Below are 27,570 nucleotides of genomic sequence, written 5' to 3'. Positions count from 1 at the left end.
TATATTTATTTTTTAATATATGATGGAGTCGTTACTATAACAACCAGCAAAATTATGCATGCTGTCATATTACAGATTGGGTATTTCCGTACTTGCTTGGTAGTGCGTCAAATTGAGTGGGACAAAAAGAAATATAACGGAAATATCTCATCCTCATCTTTTACGGCCCGAATAATTTTTCCATAAAGTTGTTTACGAATGATGAAAAAGAAATCCATATCCGCGATATTACTAATAAACTCCTCCTCAATATAGATACTCGGTGTTATTGAATACCGGAGATACTTTCTTCCTGGAATTATTTTATGATTAATAAATCCTTGTAATTCCTGTTTAAATTATTTCTTAACTTCTGTTTTCTTTCTTCCTACTCACTAGCTATCATCATCATTACCTTTCGCTAAACCAACCAACCTACCCATTATGACTGTTGATTATTCCGCCTTAGAAGAAACAGAAAGAATCTTCTCAACATTAATAAATTCCAATCTTATTCCAGAAGAATTAAAATCCAAAGCAAAGCAAATCAAATTCTATAATGAACGTAAGAACTTAAGTGTCCCATGTCCATTAAAACAAACCGAAATGATCTCCGCCTTAAAGGCCTTAGAAGCAACCGTCGCTCTCGCAATCTCCGAAGAAAGATATGGTAAAACTGAAGATCAATGTAAGATTGATTTACAACATGCTTTATTATTCTTATTCTCCACTTATTGTTCCAGTGTGAATGGGTTTTTCAAGGGGGATAAATATGAAGTTCTCAAATATTTGAAACAAACTGATTTAAACCAAGCACAAAGTGATCCATATCGTAGAATGTCTGCCAATTTATACAGAACAAAAGAGGGAAATAGATATTATCACATTCATGGATCCTTGGAAGCTTCAACTACTTTGAATATGATTGGATTACCAGCTTTTATTCCCGGATTTACTGATTATGAAGCTATTGTGAAGAAATACCAGGATGTTTTGGATGAATATACTTGTGATGAATTAGAAGCTTTGAATACCAAAAATAATCAAGCTGGGGTTGAAGCTTTTAAACCAGAAGAATTTTTACAAACTCCTCATGGTAAGACTATTAGTAATACTCCTGAATATGAAGTTGATACTTTAGAAACCACCACTCCTCCAGTTCCATTTGTTCCAAGTTCTAATAAGAAATTATTGGAAGGAATTAAAGTATTGGAATTATGTAGAATTATTGCTGGTCCTACTATTGGGAAAATCTTAGCTGAATATGGTGCCACCGTTATCAAAGTCACCAGTGATGAAACTTTACCAGATGTTCCATTCTTCCAAGTTGATGGAAATATGGGTAAACATACCACTAATTTAAATTTAAAGAATGCTGAAGATAGAATCAAATTCGAAGCCTTATTAGCTGATGCTGATATTGTTATTGATGGATATCGTGCCGGTGCGATTGAAAAATTAGGTTATGGTCCTAAAAAATTAGCTGAATTAGGTATTGCTAGAGGAAAAGGATATATCTATGGATCTGAAAATTGTTTTGGATTAACTGGAGAATGGTCTCATCGTGCTGGTTGGCAACAAATTGCCGATTGTGCTTCCGGTGTAGCTTGGATTCAAGGTCAATCTTTGGGTAAGGATGAACCAATGGTTCCACCATTCCCAATGAGTGATTATGGTACTGGATGTATGGTTGCCATTGCTATTTTGGTAGCGATTTATAAACGTAATAAGTATGGTGGAAGTTATTGGGCTAAATCTTCATTAGTTCAATATGATTTATTATTAATGAATCAAGGTCAATATCCAAAAGAGATTTGGGAATCTCAAGTGATTAATAATCCTATTTTTGCTGATTTCTTAAAGTTGAATTATTATGATTCAGTTGATAGAATTAGTAATACTGCCTTGAGGGCTTTATTGGTTCAACAACCTGATATTTTAAAGAATGATCATTATTTCACTTCAATGGAATCAGAAGGGTTCAAGGGAACTATTAGAGTTTTAAGACCAGTTTGTGAGTTTGATAATCTTGAATTGGGATATAGATGTGTTAGTAGACCAAATGGTTCTGATTCTCCTGAATGGTGGTAGATCCTTACCATTACCCATTAGTTCATTATTAAATTGCATATTTTCATATTTATTTAAATCAGAGTTATTTATAAAATTGTATAAACAGAATATTATAAACAGAATATTATAAAATAAAATAAAAAAAAGTAACGTTGTATTTTTTGAAATTTAGCTTGTGTACTGCTTGTAGTTTTGTAAGTCTAGACTAGAGAAGATGAGATATCATTTGTCATCAAATGATGTAGTTGAATTATATGTGGAGGAATTACAACAATATTACTCCACTTACTGATTAAGAAGAAAGAGAACAATCTATGAACCCGAGGTATAAGAGAAAGACAAACGATAAACGACAATTGTCTGCCTTGTATTATTTGATAGATATTGTTTAATAGGAAACAATAACCGAATGCTCCATGTTGCCGAATTCATATCTGATTTGAAGATCTACATGTATTTATATTCACAGGTTTAGCCCTAAAATATCAGATCTCCGGAATTACTTACTAAATTAAGAATAACGCAACGTCGTGCGACTGAAACGTTTTAGTACCCGTTGTCTAATAAGGAATTCTCTATGCGGTTCATGTACAACACAAACGCGCGTTTTATGAATTAGCACAGACATATACCATTACACAATATTGAAACAATGTAAATCTAGATCATTCGGAAATGTACTCGGAAAGTACAAAATAATTATTGGTGCCTTATAAGTCATTGTTCTTGTTGCTTAAAAGGGAAATCAACCCCCCCACGTCCGAGATCTACAAACGACTACAAAGAGATCTTACTGTGTCTCTCTCTCTTATTCTTAACATAGCCCCCCCATACTTTGTACTATTCGCTAATTCTTCTATACGAAAGGTTATATGAGTCAAGGCGGAAGAGAGTTTCCTGTCTCTCTCTGTTCCGTCCCTGTCACAACTTTAACTACTTCTTCTTCCATCTTCTATTTTTTTTCTCTTTCTCTTCTTACTTTGTCTCTTTTTTCAAAAGGGTTCATATTCATTTTCCTGTCGTATATATCACTTGACACACACATACACATACACATCCAGACATATTGTTTATCGGTATACTCATCATACAGAATACAAAGCATTCTTCTATTACGTACAAAGAATCAATAGATACAAAGAAAAGCCATTCTCCTCCTCTTTCCCCCAAATTTTTCAATTTCTTTTTTTTTTTTATTCCCGATATTTGAACCGAGGTTAAGTTTATAAAATAAAAGAATAAAAAGACTTTCAATTCCAATTCCATATAATTCATAAGATTCTCCTAACTAGCCAATAAGCTTTTAAAAGAAAATGGATTCATCATCAATTGAAAGAACTAAAGTATCACGTGCTTGTGATTATTGTAAAAAGAGGAAATTTAAATGTAGTGGAATTACACCATGTGATTTATGTTTAAAGAAATCAATTGAATGTACTTTTAGTATAATTGATAGAAGAACTATACGACGTAAGAATAAAAAGAGAACTACTAAGAATAATATCACTAAGAATAAGATTAGTAAAGATGATACAATAATAGATAAACATATCTTGAAGATCTTATCTAAAAAGAATAATATTCCAAAACATTATCAACCGTTACTTACTTTCCCTTTACATAAAGTAGACGCTACAACAACTAAGGATGAGGACGAGGATGAGGATGAACATGAAGGTATAGATGAAGATAGACAAGATCATGAAGAAATCCTCAACAATAACCCCGTCTCCAAACACAATCCAGCTGCAGCATTATGCAACGATGGAGACAATGGAATATGCGAAGACGGTACCCTTGAAGAAGAAGACGACAGCAACAACCAACCAGAAGATTCCAAAGACTCTATACCCAAACCAAAGAACCCAACACAAAAAGAATTAGACGCATTATTAGCCGGTACCACCAAACAATCATCATCATCATCAAAACAGCGAGAACCACCAAGAGTCTTATATGATTCAACCGGAAATTTACGATATTTCGGTGAAAGTTCCCCCCTTGCATTTTTATTCGAATGTAGAAAAATCTTTAGTGATAGAATTGGAGAACTGGCATTCACATCCAATCAATCCAATGTAGAAATCACCGATATACCCGATGAATCAAGTGATGCTATACAAGTTGAATTACCCACTCGAGATATTTGTGATTATTTGGTGAATATTTTCTTTATGAACATATCTCAAGCATGTTATTTATTCGACATGAACCATTTCGTACTCAATGTTGTTGATTTCGTATATGATAACAAACACCCCGATTCATCCGCCACGTCGCCACCTCCACCTGAGAAAATCGCTTTGTTGTATTTAGTTATCGGACTCGGATTGACATATGCGGAATTATCCCTGGATGATATAATTCAACAAATCCCCAATCCGACAATCATGACCGGTAAGGCATATTTCGAATTCGGAATGTATTTAACCAAAAAACACATGAATAATGGCAGATTATGGATAACTGAAGCTTGTATAATTGCGTTTTATTATTATCAATCGGTCCAACAACGAAACACGGCTTGGTTGATGTTAGGTATGGCAATTAGAAACGCTCAAGCTTTAGGATTACATCGAAAATTCATTAATGAATCATTTCGTGATCAAGGATATATTAGACATAGGAGAAAATTGTTTAAGAGTCTTTATGTGAATGATCGAATTGCGTCGATTTTGGTGGGGAGACCATTGATTATTGATGATTATGATTGGGATGATTTTGATAATGAAGATATTTATGAATATGATACTCTGGGGAAACCGATAAAATATCAACGGATAACTTGTTTGATTGAGGCTACTAAGATTGCAAGACTAAATGGGAAGATTGTCAGGAATTTCTACGTTGATGGGATTTTGAATCCTTATAAAGCGGAGAAACTCGCTATTGAATCAAAAATATTATCACTTAATTTACCACGAAGTATTCAGATTGATCAAGTTGTTGAGAATAATTTAGTTCCCAATACTAATAATGAACAATTGATCAGAGATACCAAGATCCCATTGTTGTTAGTCCATTTGTCTCAACTATATGGAATAGTCCTCCTTTGTCGTCCATTTTTCATGTATTTAGTCTTTCACAAAAAGAAAAAGAAAGCATTTACCAAAAAACCAAAATCTCGTCAAGATATTGCCCTTTGCAATTTCTGTAAAGCAACCGTCAAATCATCATCCCTTGTCATCCAATTAATAGATTATTATATAGGATATATCCGTTTCCTCCCACAACGTGTTGAATCGAATGGAATTATCCATTGCTGTTTAATGGCGGCATTAGTTATCGGATTATCGATATTATATTTTGAATTGAATCAATATACTGAAGAAGAAGGATATCTGGCCCGAAAACAAATGGAATATTTAAATTCAGCAAAAATGGTATTTGAATTCTATTCGAAATCAAATCCAATATCAAAAAGATTTTATATAATTGTGGATGATATGCAAAAAGCATTAATGGAAAGGTTTGAATTGGATTTGAATGGGAATAAATTATCCATGGTCCCACCAACAGCACCTACATTTACAACAACCACAACCAATACTTCCCCAACGACAGCCAACACCTCCGTAACAACTACTATTCCAGAACAACAACCACCGGTTGCACCTCCAATCATCGCCGCCCCAATTCCAACCCAGCCCGTCCAACCCCAATTCGATCCCCTCCTCAAACAACAACCACAACCTAACTTCATCCCACCACCACCACCACCTCATCCAATTCCATTCCATGCAGCCCATGATCAGCACGATTATGTCACGTTCAATGAAGACTACGACAATTTTATCGATTCATTTGGAGCCCTACTCCCTATGGCAACTATGAGTCAGAGCATAAATCCAAAAATCCCCCTCATGATCAATCATCACCACCATCAGCATCATCAATTTCAATCATATTCGAATCCGAATCTGTCGTCATCGCCTACTACTTCGGATTCTAGTCGGGAAGGTCAGATTGTGAATAATGGTGGGAATGGGAGTGGGAATGGATCGGGGACGGTGAAAAGGGAACCGTTGGATATGTTTATGTATAGTGTTGGTGTTAATGATGTGTTATATGATGGACATGTTTAGTTTATAGTCTTTCTGATTTTTTAATAAATTGTAATAAGAAAAGATGATTATTTCTCTAGGAAAGGTCATTATTGTAATTACAGAATAAATAAGTTTTAATAATATTATAAATAAATACAGTTTTTAAATACATAGCCAACAAACAACATCACTATAAAACAACAGAAACAAGTAGGATATATAATTATCTATCCCATTAATCGTGATTCATTTTCATTCAAGAATTTTCTAATTTGTGCCAAACTACCACCCAATTTCTTAAATATACAAACTTTAATATTGAAATCATAAACATAATTCAAAACAATCTCACCAATCTTTAAAATATAAATCGTATTCTCCAAACTCTTATCACTACCAGGTTGTTCACCACCACCAGTACTAGATCCTCCATTGTATAAATGTAAATTAGTAAAATCTTGTTCTAACTTCAAAGCCATACTACTTGCAATAGTGCCAGCACCACCTGCAGCAGCAGCAGCAGCAGTCTGAAGCTTGACCTTAAGATAATTTTCAATCTTTTCTAATAATTTCAAAACCATACTAAATCTTTGATTCAAAGCAAAGATTAAATCGGGATTATTGTTATTGTTGCCAGGAGAATAAGCAGCATGTCCAGTATTATTATATTCATTCTTCTTTAATATATAAATTGAAAAGATTGCCAAGATTGTAAATACATGGAATAACATTTGTGAATGAACTAAATTACTTGAAGAACTAAATTCTTCAATTATTCTTAAATGAATATTCTTTTCAAATATAGCCAAACTATTTTCTTTATTCTCATGTAAATTATTCTCATCAGTGAATAATGCTGAGACTTGTTTATTATCATCATGAATGAAATTTCCATTATTATTATTCAAATATCCAAAATCAGTACTAAATGACGACTTTGTATCCATAGAAGTGTGTTGCAGCTGATGATGATGATCAGGTATATCTTCCGATTTAAATAAAACCAACTTAATAATCATCATACAACAATCAATAATCTTCAAATAATCATAATCATCAATTGGATTAGATGAATTACCAGGACTATTATCAATTAATACTTTATTAAAATTTCTGGTCAATTCTTCAAAATTACGTAACCAACTTTGTTCTTTAACTAATTTAAAATCAATTAATGATGAAATCTTAGTATAACTTGCTAATAAAACATAATCCAATTTTTCAAAATCTTTATGAATTCTTGAATCATTATTAATGGTAGGTAAGAATTTAGCCAATTCATCCAAAATCTTAAATACATCAATCTTTTTCATTTCTTGATATTGCTTTATTTCATATAATCCATGCACCAAACAAATGAAACCATATCTACTTAATTTCGATAATTGATTAATAATCTTTTGTTCAACATCTTGCAGAAGGGTTTTATCAGGATTACCAGCTTTGGTTAAATTCAATAATAAATTCTTAAATATGATAGGTTCACTAGAATTTAAATAATTCAGTAATGTCTTATTATTCTTTTGTCCGAATTCTTGAAATTCTTGATAATTCTTAAAACTCCATAATATTTCATCATCTTGATTCGAAATACATAAATTATTCAAATCATTCAGGGATAAGGTTAATGGAACATTATACATCATCAACAAAAAATTAGTTAATCGATAAATCATAAATACAATTCTCACTTGTGATTGAATATTAATATTATTCTTAAATTTCATTTCATCATTATGATTACATGAAAATAATGACATACCACCAGCATCATCAGAACCACCATGACCACCACCAGAAGAAGACAACTTATTATAAATCTCTTCATCCTCTCCATTAATACTAAACAATATAACCCGATTACTTCTAATACTAGTCTTAACCAATGAATTCAATGCATTCAATTGACGAATCACAATATAGACATTATTCTCATTATCAGAAAACAACCCATAAATAACCGACAAAGTCAATGATTGAATCAACCATAATGGATTCACAGTAGAACTATTATTATCCCCCTTCTCCTTCTTACTCTCATCACTATTACCACCACCAACTGAATTCTTCCGACTTTCCAAATATATATGAATAGTTCTTCTAGAGGCTTCATATAAATGTTCAGCATCATTCTTATTATTGGCCAATAATGCACCCATAGTGGCAATTAATAAAGGTAAACAAACTCGAGCACTTTCATTATTCATATCTTCATTCGAAGTCATATTCATAATTTCATATTCATTTAATTTGGAAATATGTATAAATGGGAAATGACTAAGAAATACTTGGATGAATGTTGTAAGATAAAATTCCAATTTTTCATTTGATGGGATTGTTGGAGTCATAATGCCACTGATTGGATATTTACCTAATGCTTTATTAATCATATGCCTCATATGATTGGTAAACAATTTATTCCGGGAATAATTATTCAATTTCAATCTATTCATCATTGCATGGTCAATATGTTGTGGTTGTGGTTGTGGTTGATGATGTTGTTGCTGTTGATGGAGTTGTTGTTGTTGTTGGGGATGGGGAGATCCATGAATATCAGCTAAATTTCTATTAAAATCAGGACTTCCAAGTTGTTGTTGCATTTGTTGAGACATCAAAATATTCTGACGATCATATCCATTACTTCCATTCTGGGGTGGTTCTGAAATAACACTACCTGGTTTATTCATATCATAATTGTTCATATTAGAAGGTGAAATCAAATTAATAGGTGAATTAGCATCGATGCCAGAAGAACTAGCGGAATGATTATCAACATATAACGAATAACCACCAGGTATAAATTTGGAATTAAAATCAAATCCATGATATAATTCATCAATATCATTAAGAAAAGTTAAATCAAGATCCATGTTATTTCCAGTATCATGGTTCTTTAATTTCTGTACTTCAGCCACAGGAGATTCAGATTCTTGTTTGATTGGAGTTAATGTTCTAAAACCTTGTATGGGATGGGTAAGTGGTGGTTCGGAAGGTAATAAATGTTCAGGAACGTCATAAAATGAATATCCGAAATCACTATAATCTTCAGTCTTGATATTTGAATCTTGTTGTCCAAGCGTTATTGGATGATTTGGTGAGGCGATATGCAGTATTGGAGTGCGACCCATTGATTGTTGATGTTGTTGATGCTGTTGCTGTTGTTGTACTTGAAGTTGATGTAATGGCGGTACTTGTTGTGGGTGTTCCTGTTGGTTCATGGCATTTTGAATTTGATTTGCAATTGCTGCACCTGGCATTATAAACGATGCATCAAAATTAACACTGTGTACACTTGTTGATCGTTCAGAACCAAGTTGATTTGATGCGAAATTTGCAGCATTTGTGAATGATTGTTGTTGTTGATTACCAAATTGTTGATTATTCATCATTGAATTAGAATTGTCTGATAAGCCTGGAATAGAAGATAAACTACCTAACCAATTCATTTCATCATTAAAAGCAGTTGGACCTAATTGAGGAGTCGAAAATTGAACATTTTCGGTATTTGGATAATTCTCAGTAAATTCAGGTTCACGGGCAGCATAATTTGGACCAGATTGTGCTGAAAATGAAGCACCTCTTCTCATTTTAACTCCAGAAATCCCTCTCTTGACAGCTTGTCTTTGTAATGGTGCAGCTAATGAATTCTTTCTAGTTGAATTAGTAGTAGAAGTATTTGAACCCCGTTTACTTGTTCCTATCATAGAACTTCTTTTAGAACTAGACTTAGTAATCTTTGATTTTGAAGTATTTACATCAGGACTAGTATCAAAAAGATTCAAATTAAACTCCACTGGATCATTATTTTTGGCTCTGGCTATAGGTGTAGTTTCACCAGAATCATCATCTCCCATGTCTGCATCATCATCTTGACCCAGTTGAGAACGTTTAATTGACTTTCTTCTTAATCTAGTTATTGCATCTGAACAACCTGCATGTAATTTCTGAGCATGTCTTAATAATAAATCACGACGACTGAATTTACGTTGACATACTCCACAACTGAATGGTTTTTCTTTGGTATGTGATCTTTCATGTCTTCGTAGATGTTCCAAACGAGCAAATGCTCTTGTGCAAACTTGACATACAAATAAACGTGGTTTACCTGATGGTGTTGTACCATACGCTGTTAATTCCAATGGAATATTCTTTTGTTTCTTGCCAGTGGTGGTAGTTGCTTTAGGACCGGTAGTTGTTGTTGTTGAGTTTGACGGATTGGAGCTAGATCCGATCGGAGTTGAGACTTTTTCATGAGAATGCTCCGCCATAGATAGTGATGTACTCAATAATGAAGTATCTGTTATACCTCCAGGGTTTGCTGTATTATAATTCATATGAAATGTTGGGTATTGAGCTTGAGAAATCATTCATTAATTTATATTTATGTATATATTATTGTTTCGTTGTCTGTACTTGACGTAGTTCCTAAAGTCAAAAAAAGTATGTTGAAACTTATCTTTTTCACTTTATCCATATATTAGTTAATTAGTTAATTAAATTAATTGTTCCCTTTTTCTTGGTTCAGTTCCACAATATTGTATTTGTAGTATATAAAAACAAGGGGGAAACTCTATTGATTTTTCTGTGTTGAATGTGGGGGGGATGGGGAATGGGAGATTGAAGTTGAAGTCTCCTTAAGAAATAACAATAGTTAACACTTCAAGTGTTTATAAAATGAATGATTGAATGGGTTTTATCTCTTTAGAAATATTAATCAAGTGATTTTCTAAAACTAAAAAAAATCTCGATATTCGTTTCTTTCTTTCTTTAAAAAAAAAAAAATGACTGATGATTCTTTTTTAAAAGACAGACAAAAAAATTCTAACCGTGTTGTTCGTGTACTTTGAATCAAAAAAAAAAGTTGAATTTGAATTGAATTGAATGTAAAGTTAAATTGTTATGCGTGTACCAGCTTACAAAAAATAATTTATTATTTTATAATAAAATTTGTGTCTGTTTTAAAAATAAATTTTAATAATAATGTGGGGGGGACGAAGAAAAAAAAAAACTAATTTGGTTTGCTATTTTTCTTCTTCTTTCAGAGTCTCTCAATGGAAAATCTTTTTCTCTCTCTCAGTGTAAAGAAAAAAAAAAGGGGTGGCGATTTTTGTGGAGTGTAAAAACTTTCAATCAAAATAGTTTTGTGTGTCTGTTTCAAATGCAAATAAAAAACAAATGGATGGAGTATGTGGTGTGTGTCTGTGGCGTAGGCTATCTCTATCTATCTAGATTGATTGATTGATTTCAAAAAAGTAATTGGTAGTTGATTTTCCAATGAGGAAGGAAGTAAGTAAGTAAATTATCCTTTGATGAGTAAAATTTTTTTTATACTCAATTGGAAAGAAAGAAAGAAAAGGACCAAAAAAATGAAGTTCTGGAAAAAAAAAAAATCTCTTTCCTTTTAAAAAGGGGAGGAGGGGGTGGAGCACTAGCGACAGGATTAAAATAAATCAGACAGAAAAAAAACTCTCTCTCTTGAACTTTCTATGTTTCTCTTTCTTTCTCTTTCTCTTAACAATAATATTATTTTATGATTTAAAGTTTTTTAAAATATTGATTTTCTAATTACGGGTTTGTTGGGTGTTGTCTTTTTTTTTTTTGGTTGTTTATTTTTAACTGAGTAATTTGTTGAACCCCTAAAATTAACACTTGATCTGTCAAAAGTAGTAACAATAAACGTGTGATTCGTCAATCTTAAGTTATGTAAGTCAATCTAGACTAGTGGAAATTGAATAGCGTTCTTTTGAAGGTATTTGTCTTATGTACAAAAGTATGTGAAGGTACAAGAAAGTAAGGTTTTAGTATATGCGTAATTTGTGTCTGAAAATTAACCGAAGTCCCAAAAAAAAAAAATGTCGCGGGAAAACTCCGATAAGCAAGTTAATCTCGTATAAACCTGTCGTATAGGATATGATTATTAAGTATCAGAACAGATTGGAGCCTTTGCTGGTTGTTGATGTCAAATTTATCGTCTCTGGTATGTAGTTTCTAAACCAATTGGATAACCTCCTTTAACTATCAGCAATTGAAATTGATTAGAAGTTAAAATATGTAAATCTGTTTCAGCAATTGATTTTTAAGGTTCAACTTTAAAATTTTGGAAATTGTTGCAAAACTTTCTAAAAACCTTTTAAGCAAATCAAAAACAAGCACCAGCAAAAGTAAAACAAATTAACAACGTATGTAATGGAAGAGACGGTAGTTACCTTTCAATGATTCTTCAATTAGCACTTCAAAGTATATGATTGATTGAATAATGATATGAAGAATAAGAACATTAAAGAGTAAAAAGTCAAATTTTTACAACCAAACCAAATCACTTTTGGCTGCCAGAAAAGAAAAATTAATGGCGAAGAACATTCATTGCAAATCCTGATAAGAGAGGCCTACTACAGAAATACTCTGATTGCCATGAATCTGACACTAACGCCATACATATCAATTTCTCTACTTGCAACCCATCCTTACTAATTGAAAACTCCTGACCATCGTATGCCCTCGCTTACTATCGTAGTCCAGGCTTTTTGTGTATAAAGGAAAAAGATGTTTGATTTCCAGCTTTATGTTTACCAAAAATGTCTGTAAGCGCAATTAAAACAGCACTCTCTCACGAGTCACAACCACCAAAGACAAAACCCTGATAAATGTGGGGTAAGGACACAAAATTGAAATACGTCACACAAAAAAAAGTGTCTGAAAATTTGAGACTTACCCCACTGCCAGTTTGTCATATAGAAATTCAACTCCGACTCCGAAAACTTCTTTTACGAGCTAAGGGAAATTTAAAATCATTACCTAACTCTATAAAAACACTTTGACATATTACAAAAGGGTGTTGTTACAGTTTATATGTCAAAATTGATATTTTAGTTTATGCTATGACATACATTAAGAGAAATAATCAAACATTTTGAAAGAGTCATTCTATTATCTTTCTGTACGTGTCTGTCTGTCTGATTGATATTTGTCTGATACCATAAAAATTTAAAAGGATAAATAAATCCAAGAAATTTATTTATTTCTTAACCAAAAAAAAAGCTTAATCCCATTAAAGTAATAACAAATTCGTTTTTTTTATTCAAGGAGTTATACATTACTCGGAGATGTAAAAAGCTGGGGGATTAGAAGATCACCCCTCTCTTATGCCCCCCCCTCCCCCAGATAAATTCAAGAAGTTGAAAGATGAGCGAAGATGAGCAATTGATGAGCATCAACGAAACCTTCGCGGTATGGAATAGCCGCGCCATTTCTTCAAGTCACTCATTTTCAAAAAGAATAAGCTAACTACAAACACCGGGCTTCGTTCCATTTAATTGATAATTAGCCAGCATAAAAACCATAAATGACCCCAAAGAGAATTGATTAAACTCCCGTATCAGGGATATCTAACTTGTTTTTCTTAATTGTCTTCGGACTTTAGGAATATGGTCGAGTAACTATTGTAATGAAAATGCATCTGCTCCTGTGATACGAATTAGACTTGATGATCATCGAAGGTCTCGATTACCGAACGGAACAACTCCTCTTCCTCGTCTATATTCATGGCAAATGAAACATGATATCTTTATGAGATAATGTCAATCTAGAGCCAAGAAACTTAATCAGCTATAGTCTAAAACCTTAGACCTTAAAAAAGGGATCAATAAACGCACAAAACCACCGATACGGTTAATATCACTGCAACAAATTAACCTAATCAATGATTGGTTAGTTGAGCTTGTCGAACTCTATTCATTGTAAATTTTTTTGCAACCAGGTGCTCAAATATTCTCATAAACTCTCATAAATTGAAGTTGACTTTCTATTCCTTTGAAGTGAGAAGAGCTTGCAATTTTATTCGATATTTATTGCCTTTCGAGATAAAGAAGAATACATCTCATCTGACTATATACAATATAATTATTACCTAGTAATAACTATTACAGTTGAAAACAGGTAAGTTACCAGAAGTCCCATATTTGTCGGAAGTACGCGACTAGTCACGTGACAATCGACAATTTTTTTTTTCTTTTCTTTTTTTCTTCCCTCTTCTAAAAATTAATAATCAATTTGATCAACCACAATTCCTATTCTCTTTAACAAATCTAGACATACATATACATTAACACCAAGGACATTTCACTATGGCAGTCATTGAAATCGAATCAGAAGAGCAGTTCACCGAATTAACCAAATCAGATCCATCTAAATTAATCGCCCTTTATTTCCATACTCCATGGGCAGCACCTTGTAAAACCATGAATAGTGTTTTTAAAACATTAGCAGAATCAAAAGCCACCGATCCATCCGTTTTATTTCTTTCGATAAATGCTGATGAATTGGCCGAAATAAGTGAATTATTCGAAGTGAGTGCAGTTCCATATTTTATCCTAATTAGAAATTCAACCATATTGAAGGAATTATCAGGTGCTGATCCAAAAGAATTCATTCAAGCTTTGAATCAATTTTCAAATAGTTCCCCAGCAGCCGCTCAAACTACAAATATACCACCACAACCTACTGCACAACAACAACTGGCAGCACCGGTAGGTTCCACACCTGCTGAAGAATCAGAAGAAGCACTTAATGAACGACTCAAGAAATTGACCAGTGCGGCTCCAATAATGTTATTCATGAAAGGATCCCCCTCGGCTCCACAATGTGGATTTTCAAGACAATTAGTGGCAATTTTGAGAGAACATCAAGTTAGATTTGGATTTTTTGATATTTTGAAGGATGATAATGTAAGACAAGGATTGAAGGCATTTAGTGATTGGCCAACATTCCCACAATTATATATTAATGGAGAATTCCAAGGGGGGTTGGATATTATTAAGGAAAGCATTGAAGAGGATGAACATTTCTTTGAACATGCGCTTGAAACCACTGCTTAGGGGGAATCAGTGAATCTACGAATATATAATTTATGTGTGTGAGTGAGTTATTTATCTAGTGTAATTAATCTATAGAAATATTTGTATTATCATATTCGTCCTTGGGAGATTAGGATATCCAATTCAGGATCAGACAGGAATCCGTCTTCATCTGTATCAACATTCTTCTCTGCCTCGGAGTCTTCAATTGGATCACTCAAATATCCTTCATCTCCAATATCATCACCATCATTGTCACCTCGCATCTCTTGATTAATCTTCTCGGCAACATCAGCCTGAAATTGATCATATTCATACATGATCCCCCCGCCCCGCCCATTCTCATTATGATTCTCAAAGATAGGCAAATCTTCATCGGCATATATCTCACAAAATCTCCCCCCTAATCGTCCATATCTCAATTTCTTAGGATATTTCCGATTATTTATCATCGGTAAATAATATCCATCAATAAGATTCAAATCGGAGAATGATACTTTGGGAGCAATATATTTCTGATATGATTTTATTTGTGACATGGTTTTACGTTCCATTCTTATCATTTTGAAATGTCTTGGAAATTTGATTTTTGATTTATATGTAGAATGAACATTATTGGTTGTTGTTGGGGTCTTACGGAGATTGATCCTAGTTGATCTGATTCCAATTTCTTGTAGTTGTGGCGTGGACATATCTGATAAACTCAAGTCATTGACTATATTACTGGCGATTTCGATTGGATAGTTTGAATCACGAAATATATGATAGTTTTCTAATAAGGATAGATTGAGTAGTGGAAGATTGGTGGGGAATTGAGATAGGACTTGTTCTACAGAATAGAAATCAGCATTATCTTGAGACAAACTGGCAAAATTTGATGAAGAATAGATGATTTTCCCAATTGCATAAAATAGATTTATCTGATTTTCTCGTATAAAATTAGGCAGAAGATTAATTGTTTCGCCCCCGTCTATTTCTTGTTCAGCTAATGTGAATATTGTCCACATTTGGAGATTAAATATCATAGATCGTATATCTCCAACCTTATACATTTCATCCAAAAATGCATTAAGTTTAGTCTTTGGTATTTGCCTGAAAACCTCATCCTCCAATTTGATTATTCTATTCACCGTCTTTTTTAAAAACATAGTAGCAATTGAATTAAACTTAATAATCTCCACTTGTGGTAATTGACTCAATTCCTTTCCCAATAAAGTATCCACCGTCAAATTATTCTCGATATTAAACCACATCACTTGATCCCCTCCTTCATTATATTCAATCTCACTCAAACAAATCACTAATGGCGGCAATTCTCCTTCATAATATATCCAATTCATCAATGCATGACGAAATTTCATCAAAGTATCATGATGGTACACATTTGGTAATTCTTCAAAGAGGACTACACTTAAATTAGACCCAATCTTATATCTACAATCATTTAAGAACTCATCCACATTATAATTCTCAAAATATTCAATTACCGGATCCTGAAATATTGAACTTGTCGGTATTAATTCCTTTGCTAGAAGCTTTATGGTTGTTGATTTAGAACTACCTGAAGGACCAGTTAGGATTAGAATTCGTGACTTCAGTGTACCCTTTATCATTGCCGATAGGGAAGATTTGACTTGGGAGAGTTTAGTTGGATTGATGCATATATCTCTTGTATTTAGGGGCGCGTATTTGTCTACCCATTGGATTGCTGATGTTGATGGTGGTGGTTGTGTTGATTTGATGGGGGATGGTTGTTGCTTAATAGGTGATTGTTGTTTTCTTGGACTAAGATATACTTCTTCATCAGTATCATCTTCTATTTCTTCAAATGACGATTCTATTATTGTATATTTTGGTTTCTTTCTTTTTGGTGACATTTATCTCATCTTTGATATAAAATTATTCAAATTCAAATCATAAAAGAAAATTCAAAATTTAAATTAAATGGTTGAAAATTCAATAAATTTGTGCGAACGATTTTTTTGGGAATTTTTAGTTGCAAAAAAACAAAATCTGGAACCAGATTGTCCCGATTATAACTGAAGGAATTATTAAACCCTATTGCATTTTAGCTAATCTCACGCAAGCACCCCCACCCTTTGTTATCATTGGAGCAATTACATAAGACACATAAGAAATTTGTGTATGGTGAGAGTAGAATTCTTATGACTAGAAGGAATGAAAAATGGCCCCGAATCAGTAATAGTCTTGAACAACCAGTGAGGTCATAGATTGACCTTAGAGCAGTTCTGATTGATCGGGGAGATATCAATATACAGTATAAAGTAACAGTGGGATGGCGAGGAGTTTTCTATTGAGTCGATGACTTAGATAATGAGGCAAGTTTAATTCCAGCACGCTAGCTCTAAAACTTTCAGCGTTTCTCATTACTAACTAAAGTATGTTACAACAGGGTGATTCGAGCAGAACCTCCTACCTAAAACTGTTCTTAATCAACACCATCAGCTACAAATTTACTTAATGTATTACTTGTAGGGTATGACAATATCCTAATAAATGATCAGAATGGATTAAGTATATCAAATAATAATAGATCTATCAATTAAATCTCGAGTCGGCGGCCGCCCATGAAATGAACTCTGCCTGGATGTCACCAGAAATATAAAAAGCGTACATTTCTCCGGAAATAAGAATCGTTTCTAATCGAACTAAGATGCATGATACATTGTACTGTTACCAAAATGGCATTTGGCACACTGATCACACTAAATATTCCAGAAAATCAAATTATTATTTACTAAAATATATTCCTTTAAAAAAATATCAAAAATGGTTGATGGACATCGCCGCCCCTGATTGAGTGAGATCTACAGGTGATAATGATTGATTTGACAACCTCGGTTTGTCCATTATTCAAGAATCCAAAACTCAATCCCATGAGATATTTCTCATTATCAATTTAGATTATCTGGGAATTTCCTTCAGATCTCTTTGGGACCTGAATTATCAATTCGTACGTATACATATAAATGTGCTCATGCTGGTAATACGAAAGTAATAAAATAATTATATCCATGTCATTGTCTCATGAATAAGTATCTTACAAATATTATTTATTCAACGAAAAATTATTTTTATTGATTTATATTTTTTTTCCAGTTTAAATTAATTTATTATTTATGATTTCTTTATTTTATCAGATTGATGACCATGACAGATCATCCCATGTAAACAAATGATTTAAATAATAAAAATATAAATTTCCTGTGATGGTTAGGAACTGACAAGAATAGTCTTATACCACTCGTCCAGTACTCCACGTCTCCAAATCCCCCCCCTTGATGAGAAAAAGATTGATGTTCTTTCAGCTGTTGTTAAATTCTTTTTTTTGCATTTAAATTAAAATTGATTTTTGAATTGTTCAGGTTTTTCTTTTCTTTTTTTGCATTTCGGATTGAACAATTTATATTTATTTATTTATTTATATTTCTTATAAATAAATTTTTATTTATGTTTTTCAACTAATGATGTTATTTTAAATCAAACTTTATAGACTAGTGGTTTATTTAGTCAAACAACCAACGATACATTATGGGGTATTAATTAAGCCTGTTCTTGATTGTGTCAACAACTCCCAAATCCAATCAAAACCTTTCATATTTCCTAAAATGATGGGCCACTATTTCTTGTTTACTCAAGATGATGACTTGGTACATCATTAATTTATTAATAATAATAATATTTCATTTTACGAAAATATGATGACTTTTGTTAAAAAAAAAATATATAAAATTAGATTGACTTTTTTATTTATGTAGTTACACTCTCTCTCTTTATTTAAACTTTTTATTTTCTTTAACTTCTTTTTTTTTTTGCAGCCCAATTTAATTTTATAACTCATCAGCATCATCAACATCATCAGATCATACCAGATGAACGGCATTCTCTTCTTGCATAAACAGTGCCGTATTGATTTTTTTGGTGTTCAGAAAGACAAAAGTCTTCAAGGGTTTGAGAGATAACTGTTTTTAAACTTATTATAAATACACTGGTAATACTAGAAATTTATCAATTCTCTTTCGACTAATTTTTTTTTTTTGGTAATTACTACTATTATTCAAGATAGCAATTTTTTCTCGGAATGCATAATTATTTACTTTTGCTATTACCACTACTATTATTCGATTCATTTTCAAATTGCCTAGATGTGGTGGGGGAACTTATTCTTAGAGGAGATCCGCAATTTGCTCCGAGATACTGGATTGCAGGTACATTGTCCATTGTCGATGTTTACGAAAGCAAAATTCGTCTTGCGATTATTGATGTTGAGAGAAGTGGAAAATTCTTCTTTTCTACCTCATTTCCGGACTACACTTATAATCTTCAAGAAATTCAATTTGAAAATGTTGTGAACTTTGGAACTTTCCGCTTCGACTGTCGTAATTATAGAATCAAGAATTTCCTTTTTCCATTCTTTGTAAACGATGGTGATATGGCACTTGTTAGCAATTTTCTGTTTCTGACAATGACTACCGAATTGTTCGCGAATTGGGGAAGTATATTTCTTGAGAATTTTGACCTACGCGTCGATTCTTTTGAAAACCATGGAGAAATCTGTCTCGTATCCGACAGCAAGTTAGAAATCTACGACCAATACCCCCAAGAAAAAGGAGATGGATGCATTAGTATGTCTCAGGGAAACATAATTACGGTTCCAGGAGATATACATTCCAGCTTTTGCTTTCCAACGGGTGGGAAAAATTCACTCCTTCGTGTTACTTCACAGACTGGCTATGGCTATCCTATTCGATTGGCAAAGTTTGGTGGAACTGAAAATTCCTTGAGTCTTATTGGTTTACTGAAAACTTCAAAACTCATCTACATTGCTCCATATTTAAAAATTGTGGATGAGAATCTGATAACCTTTACCTTTGACATAGGAAAAGGATATCTTCAGAATAAGTTTCAGAAGGACTACTTTCTTGACTTTGTTGAAACTTACATTGTATACAACGGCCCTGTTCCAGGTGAGGCTAATGTCTGTCGCTGCAAATGCAAGTTCACAAGTTATACTGTCCCAGGTACGATACCCACAATTTCAACTCAGACATCGTCTGACCGTACTCGAACACTTACAATTACCACCACTGATTATAGGTGGACCACAATTGTTGATCCAGATCCGGATCCATCAACGTCAGAAATAGAATCAACTACCTTAGATCCAGATCCAACTACGTCCGAAGAAGGATCCACTTCGTCAGAACCGGAATCAACTACTTCCGAACCTGAGTTAACTACTTCAGAGATTGAATCGACTGCTTCAGAAGATAAATCAACTAGACCAGAACCAGAGACCACTACGTCCGAAGAAGAATCGACTATTTCGGAGATAGAACAGACTTCTTCAGAAGATGACTCAACTACATCACAGCCAGAGACGACTACTTCAGAATCGGAATCAACTACTTCCGAACCTGAGTTAACTACTTCAGAGATTGAATCGACTGCTTCAGAAGATAAATCAACTAGACCAGAACCAGAGACCACTACGTCCGAAGAAGAATCGACTATTTCGGAGATAGAACAGACTTCTTCAGAAGATGACTCAACTACATCACAGCCAGAGACGACTACTTCAGAATCGGAATCAACTACTTCCGAACCTGAGTTAACTACTTCAGAGATTGAATCGACTGCTTCAGAAGATAAATCAACTAGACCAGAACCAGAGACCACTACGTCCGAAGAAGAATCGACTATTTCGGAGATAGAACAGACTTCTTCAGAAGATGACTCAACTACATCACAGCCAGAGACGACTACTTCAGAATCGGAATCAACTACTTCCGAACCTGAGTTAACTACTTCAGAGATTGAATCGACTGCTTCAGAAAATGAATCAACTACATCACAACCGGAAGCAACGACTTCCGAATCCAGGTTAACTTCTTCAGAGATAGAATCAACTACTTCAGAAACCGAACCAGCCACTTCAGAAAACGAATCCGCTACTCTGGATCCAGACTCAACTATCTCAAAATCAGATTCAAAAACTTCAGAAGTAGAATCCACAAGCACTGAACAAGATACCACTAGTACCGAACCAGATTCAATTATTTCAGAACCTGTATTATCATCGGAGACAGAAGAAACGAGTTCAGACACAACAACCCACTCATCAATGGATCCTGATCCTTCCGACTTTACCAACTCAAAAACTGATTCCGAATCAAGCACAATTCTGCAGACGGACTTTTCCTCCTTTACAGATCCAGGAACAACAGGACTCGAGTCTCGTGATAGCGAATCAACAACAAGTCTGATATATTCTACTTCCTCGGACCCAGACCCGGTTGAATCCGATTCATCGTCGAATCCCGTGTTCACCAGTAGTGAAGGACCAGAAACAGCACCGGACTATTCAATACTTAGTGAAACTAGTAACACCACCATTGATGAATCTAGTACCCCGCAAGAATCAATCAACAGTTCTAAGCTGGAATCTAGCACCACAAATCCTCATCCTGAACCTAGTACTTCTGATCACCTGGACTCGCCTCTGACGACAAATCCTAGTAGTGTTTCGGAATCTTCAACAAGTACTTCGTCTGTAACAAAAAGTACAATTCCAGTTACACAAACGATTACAGAGACCATTCTTTCCACAACACCTCGTGAAACTACCTCTGAAAATCCTGTCCCTACTAGTTCCTTTATTAGTGTAATAACAACCACGATTGATGGGACATTGACTACCGTCACTGGCACGATCACAGGGAGAATTCCTATCCCAGCAGAATCGGGTCCTAGTTTGGGAACTACTATCATTGATGGTACACTTACTTCTATGGCTCTACCTGCTTCCAAGACAGCAGTACAACATACTCCATATCAAACAGTAGTGAGAACGGCAATTGATGGTCAGGTATCAGATGTGACAATGACGATTTTGGGAAGTACAATACCTAAAACAGACGGGTATGCAACAAGCTACACACAAGGTGATACAACAATTCCCGCTGGCTCACAGATAACAGTTGAAACACTGGAGGTTACAGTTTTGTCTGTTGAAGGTTCCGGCTCTAAAGTGTTTGGTAGTGGTATGTCTCTCTTAGGAGCAGTAATTTTTTTGACTAATATTTTTATTTAGTTTGAAATAAATATCCCAATAAATAGATAGCACGTAATAGAAATTTCAAATTAATTAAGTAGTTATCGCTTAAATCCCGAAATGACAGCTCACATTAAATGGTTTCTAGATGGATCTGGCAAACACAAATGTCGGGAGGACATAAAGACGTAGATTATCCTGATACTAATAAATTTTTTCAATGCAACTAAGTTGCCTGATACATCGTACTGTTGTCGAATGGCATTCGAGACAGATGACCCATAGAGATTCAAGAAAACTAACTTTTATTTACTAAAACATATTCATTAAAAAAAATATCAATGATGTTCGAAGGGCATCGCATGTCATCCCTGAAGGCAAGCTTGATTTTGACCTATGTCAGGCGTCGACAATACAATCCAATGAAATAAGCATTTATAAGTTTTTTTTATCCGAGTTGTGATTCAAGAAGGATCGGCAAGGGAAGTTTGCATAATAAGAGACTTAGGCATTTGTTCATTTAATTTTTTTTTGTTTTGTTTCTACAAACTAACCGGGCATTTACTGATATATATGCTATATAAAAAAGGTTATATACAATACCGTCAAAGTAGCTTACCAAAAAGATTGTACATAAAATTTAAAAGAAGTTAAAATCCTTAAGTCGAGAAGACCACTGGCTCGGTAAAATATTTTATTGCTCGCCTATTATTATTTTTTGCAAAAAAAAAAAAAGAAATCATTGCCTAACAAATGTGCCCGGAAAAAATCTTAATTTCGGAACAATTAAAAAAAATTATTTCTTTTGCCAAGCATCTATATTTAGATCTGTTGATCAGGTCAATCCAGTCTTAACCCGTGGTTTCCGACCCAAATATTGATCATCAGTATTGATAGTAATATAAATGACATTGAATGTATGGGATCCCCTAGCTATTCATCTCAGCGATATCCATGAGCCTTACAGATAATGAAGGTGTTACTTTAACTGACAATATGGCATAAAATATGGGCCAACACATTCTTTTTTTACACAGAACATTTATTTTTTAACATTTCAAAAAGACACATTTTAAACTAAGAAATTTAGTGAATTATTTTGCTGCAAAATTATTTTTTATTTTTAGCAACATCATCCGTTCAACCATTAATTGTAATTTATATTATTATTATGACATTTTCGGAATGTCATGGCAACTTATTATAAATACACCCGCAATACCGAAATTTTCTCAACTATCTTTCATCTATTTTTCACTACCACAATAAAGCCAATCCCAAATTTTATTTCACAATGTTTAATTTTTTACTTTTGCTATTACCACTATTATTATTCGACTCACTTACAGTGAGCAGGGAAGTCATTCTTAGAGGAGCAACAGAAATCGATCGAAATTACGATGTCACTGATATAACGTCCCTCGTTGATATCTATCTAGATCAATTTGACATCGATTGCCTTACAATCTTTGATGGAGGACGATTCTTCTACGTTTCAACAATTCCTGGTGTTCATAACGCAACTTCGTTAAGTATTTCAGATATCGCGAATCTAGGAACTTGCCACATCGACCTTTCTGTCGGTCAAAACCATTTTGACTCAGTTAAATTTAATCGTATAGCCAATTATAATACCACTATCCTTAAGGGTATTCAAACAACTGACCCTATACAAGTCAACAATCTCCAGAATTCCGCCAATGGTCGTCTATATATTGAAAATACAGATTTGACAGTAGTTAACCAATTGTACAACTCAGGGACAATCTGCCTTGGACCCGAGCTGTCACTCACGATTGAAACCGATGACTATACGAGTCTCCAAAAAGGATGGATCAAGCTATCACCAAGGAGCATTGTTACTGTACCGGGAGATATACTTTCAAATTTTTGCTTTCCAGAAGAGAACGGTTATCTTTCGGTCACATCAAGTATTCCTGATTACATTACCTTAACCAATTTTTTTGGTAAAACCAATAAGATCCTTCTCAATGAATCTTCGATAATTACCGAAGGATCACTTATCTACGATGAACCATATTTAAAGCTTATATTGAGCGGTCACATGACCTATTTGTTTAATATCGGAAAAGGGTATAATCCACTCAGATTCGTTATGGCACATGTATTGGGTGGGTTCGAGATTTACTACGACCGTGAAGCAGAAGGGGCACTTCCCTGTCCCTGTGATTGTAAGATGCCTACATATACTGTACCAGGTGCGACTCCCACATTCTCAACTCAAATACTTCAAATCACGACTACCAACAATCATTGGACCACAATAACTCAAGAAGATGGGACCAAAGTGACTCATTTGGCAACTTCTGCAGCAGAAACTAGCTTGGAGCCAGTGCCAACTACTGGTAGAACCTAAAATCATAAATAGTTTTATAATGATTATTAGGATGTATTTCTAAGTTTGAGATCAAAATTATTCATATATATATATAGTCATTGATAGCTTTTTGTAAGTACATTATCTAGAGTACATGCAAAAGTAACTAATTGCATTTTTTTTCCAACCCTCCGTATGTGGTAGTGTCGAAGTAAGTACAATAACTGCTTTATTAACTAATTGAATAACCAATTGTACTCACTTCAGAGAGATTAATGTGCAAGGAACTAGAATAGCGCGGTTGCATTTTCGGAGTGCACATCCTTCTTTTTACCCTTCTGAGAAATGTGGGTTTCTTAATCTAATCACTGGAGATGATGAGGAGGTGCCAGGCTAAAGAAAAACCTGGGAATCTAGAGGTTTATAGTGAATTAAATAACTGAACCATCGGCGTGTTTTATATGCAGTATATTCTGAATAGTCAGTATTATTAAAATTGAGACCAGAAACATCTACAAATAAGTTGGAGATGTGTGATTAACATAATTTACTGGTATAAACCATAATATAATGCCTTGTTCACTTATTGTGTTCATCGTTATCCTTAAATATATATGACTATTTATAATTCAACTTTATGGACACTGTCCACCTTGTGTTTCAGAACGGTACGACGATACACTTGTGTTCGGTTGAGTTTAGGCCTAGCTTCGTCTGTCCCATCTTCGTCATACCGTGTCTGAGCTGACTTGGATAAATATCTGTGGGCTTTCCCCTTCCTCGAATTGGAATCAGGAATGGATGAACAAGAGTCCTTCTACGGTTCTCTCCGCCGTTCTCGACAATGACGACTTCTTAGCTTGCATATAAAGAACTATGTTCACCTCCCGTATTGCAATACATAATCTCTCAGTTCCTCTGCGAACAGAGAACAGGTGCCATCAAATATGCTTAGCATCCATTCCGGCCAAATGTGGCTTCCTTCTTAGGGTCTTTACCCTTGGGTAATGTCTCAAACATCGACTAACAAAAGATGCAGCTGGAAATATTTTTTAAAGTAAAAAATCTAATGAATTATTTTTTGTGTATTATTTTTTTTTATTTTTGCATTTATTTTTTGCAACATCATCCATGAATCGTAATTAATATAAACTATTATTTTGACTTTCTAACCACAGTAGGTCACGGTCAGAAATTAACGGTCATCCATACGTAAAGTAGTACTCGCATTTATCAACTGTTTTGCAACTATTTTGTCATTTATTTCAAGCAATCTGTGATATAAACCTATATGAGCGGTTCGGTTCCAATACAATCCAATAGGCCCTGTTTCAAAAAGTGTGTAAGTCTCATTGGTGTTACATCTTCCTAACTCCCTTTGTTGTAGATGTAACATCCGATGGTTTGGGAGTATTCTCGTCCGCCGTGTTATCACGCTGGTAGCCTCCGACAACGGCTGATGTCGTGTTATCCGAGAGTTGGTGGTTAAGCTCTGTAAGTCTCGATATCGATATAAATAGTCCTTTTTATTCCCTTTATTTGTTTTAGTCTTTGCATATCTTTTTATCAATCAGCATTAATCATTTTATTTACATAAGATAGTCTTTAATCTGATACAATCCAAGAAAAACATTTTGCTCAGAATGTTCAATTATTTACTGTTGTTTGTGCCTCTATTATTACTCGATTCATCGGTGGTGAGCACGGAAGTTATTCCTAGAGGAGAAGAAACTCAAATTCAAGAAAACTACTATGTCAGTGATGCAATGCTGCTCCTTGATGTCTATACTGATTACGTCGACATCAATCGCATTAGAGTCTTTGACGGAGGACAATTCTTCTACGTTTCAACAATACCTGGTATTCATATGGCAACTTCGTTCAATATTTCAGAACTCGCAAATCTCTCAAATCAAGGCATTTGCTATTTCGACCTTTCTGCCAGTGAAAGCCGGTTCCAGTCAGCTTACATTAATCGTATAATTAACATTGGAACCATGGTATTTAAGGATTTTCATACAACATGTCCTATGAAAGTCGATGACCTCCATAATGGTGCCAATGGACTGACATATATTGAAAATACCAACTTGAAAGTAATTGAACAATTTTCCAACTTAGGGACAATCTGCCTTGGACCCAAGTTATCGCTCGCGGTTGAAAACGGTGCCCCGATTAAGACCACAAAAGGGTGGATCAAATTATCACCGGGGAACATTGTTACTGTCCCAGGAGATATCCTGTCAAATTTTTGCTTTCCTCAGGAAAATGGTTATCTTGAAATTACCTCAAGTAGTGGTTCTGATACCATAACGTTGACAAATTTTTTTGGTCAAAGCAATAAGATCTTCCTTATAGACTCTGAAAACTACTCTTCGAAAGGATCACTCGTCTACACCGACCCATATTTAAAAATTACATTGGATGGGAAGTCAGTCTATCGCTTTAATATAGGAAAGGGGTATGCTTCACAAAGATTCGTTATGATTCATATAGACGGCGGGTATGAGATTTTCTACGATTATCATGTCGATAAGCCACTGCCCTGTCCCTGTGATTGTACGATGCCAACATATAGTAATTAATGAATATGCGACGACTTCAGAAGCAGAAACTAGCTCAGAGCCAGAGCTAAATACTACGATACCGTAGAACCATGAATAGTTTTATAATTATTATTGAGATTGATTTCTAGGTTGGAGATAAAACTTATGCATAATATATAAATTTTTATAGTCATTTATATCTTTTCGTAAGCACAAAATCTAAATTAAAAGTATAGTCTTTTTTGTAACCCTCTTTATCCGATAGTAGATGCAAATGCAGTATCGTCTTTATCATTTAATAGCCAATTATACTTATTTAAGAGATCAATTATCTGCATTTTCCATCCATTATTCTGTATTACATTGGTAGTGGTCCCCTTAATACGATGGCCACTCCAAGTACTATAACTTGGTGAAGAAATAGCCTTGTTAGTTCATTTGCCATGTTTTTTTTTTAACCTAATCAGTTAAGATGAGGTGATGTCAGACTAAAGAAAATCCTCGGCATCTAAAGTATAGTAGTATGGTCTAAAAACTGAACTATTGCTGTATCTTATATGCATATCAACTTTTAGTTTAGTGAATTTTATTTTTTTTGCAATTTTATTTTTATTAATTTTTATTTTTTGCAACATCTTAACCTGAATGATCAACTCGATCA

At 34.0% G+C, this 27,570-nt stretch overlaps 8 protein-coding genes across 8 annotated transcripts; 6 read left to right on the top strand and 2 right to left on the bottom strand. All coding sequences in view use genetic code 12, as the record gives it.

Moving 5' to 3' along the window:
• Positions 1–423: 423 nt before the first annotated feature.
• On the top strand, positions 424–2,070 carry J8A68_002145 (uncharacterized protein; the record flags this gene model as incomplete). Its single annotated transcript, XM_049405864.1, has 1 exon — positions 424–2,070. One exon carries the CDS (start codon positions 424–426, stop codon positions 2,068–2,070), a length of 1,647 nt encoding a protein of 548 aa, XP_049264558.1.
• A 1,295-nt stretch (positions 2,071–3,365) lies between these two features.
• Positions 3,366–6,137, top strand: ZCF26 (Zcf26p; the record flags this gene model as incomplete). The annotated part of the gene is made up of 1 exon (XM_049405863.1): positions 3,366–6,137. The coding sequence occupies one exon, from the start codon at positions 3,366–3,368 to the stop codon at positions 6,135–6,137; it is 2,772 nt and encodes a 923-aa protein (XP_049264557.1).
• A 188-nt stretch (positions 6,138–6,325) lies between these two features.
• ADR1 (DNA-binding transcription factor) lies at positions 6,326–10,432 on the bottom strand (the record flags this gene model as incomplete). The annotated part of the gene is made up of 1 exon (XM_049405862.1): positions 6,326–10,432. The coding sequence occupies one exon, from the start codon at positions 10,430–10,432 to the stop codon at positions 6,326–6,328; it is 4,107 nt and encodes a 1,368-aa protein (XP_049264556.1).
• Positions 10,433–14,221: 3,789 nt separating this feature from the next.
• GRX3 (monothiol glutaredoxin) lies at positions 14,222–14,971 on the top strand (the record flags this gene model as incomplete). Its single annotated transcript, XM_049405861.1, has 1 exon — positions 14,222–14,971. One exon carries the CDS (start codon positions 14,222–14,224, stop codon positions 14,969–14,971), a length of 750 nt encoding a protein of 249 aa, XP_049264555.1.
• Positions 14,972–15,060: 89 nt separating this feature from the next.
• J8A68_002141 (uncharacterized protein) lies at positions 15,061–16,827 on the bottom strand (the record flags this gene model as incomplete). Its single annotated transcript, XM_049405860.1, has 1 exon — positions 15,061–16,827. The coding sequence occupies one exon, from the start codon at positions 16,825–16,827 to the stop codon at positions 15,061–15,063; it is 1,767 nt and encodes a 588-aa protein (XP_049264554.1).
• Positions 16,828–19,584: 2,757 nt separating this feature from the next.
• On the top strand, positions 19,585–22,412 carry J8A68_002140 (uncharacterized protein; the record flags this gene model as incomplete). The annotated part of the gene is made up of 3 exons (XM_049405859.1): positions 19,585–19,596; positions 19,698–22,014; positions 22,408–22,412. 3 exons carry the CDS (start codon positions 19,585–19,587, stop codon positions 22,410–22,412), a joined length of 2,334 nt encoding a protein of 777 aa, XP_049264553.1.
• A 907-nt stretch (positions 22,413–23,319) lies between these two features.
• Positions 23,320–24,402, top strand: J8A68_002139 (uncharacterized protein; the record flags this gene model as incomplete). The annotated part of the gene is made up of 1 exon (XM_049405858.1): positions 23,320–24,402. One exon carries the CDS (start codon positions 23,320–23,322, stop codon positions 24,400–24,402), a length of 1,083 nt encoding a protein of 360 aa, XP_049264552.1.
• A 1,604-nt stretch (positions 24,403–26,006) lies between these two features.
• On the top strand, positions 26,007–26,948 carry J8A68_002138 (uncharacterized protein; the record flags this gene model as incomplete). Its single annotated transcript, XM_049405857.1, has 1 exon — positions 26,007–26,948. One exon carries the CDS (start codon positions 26,007–26,009, stop codon positions 26,946–26,948), a length of 942 nt encoding a protein of 313 aa, XP_049264551.1.
• Between the last annotated feature and the right edge of the window lie 622 nt (positions 26,949–27,570).

This window comes from Hemisphaericaspora subhashii (genome assembly GCF_019202705.1).
Source record: "Hemisphaericaspora subhashii strain CBS 10753 chromosome Unknown scaffold95, whole genome shotgun sequence".
In the NCBI taxonomy this organism is placed as follows: Eukaryota; Fungi; Ascomycota; class Pichiomycetes; order Serinales; family Debaryomycetaceae; genus Hemisphaericaspora; species Hemisphaericaspora subhashii.
Note: the sequence above shows the minus strand (reverse complement) of the source record. Positions and strands in the feature narration are given on the sequence as shown.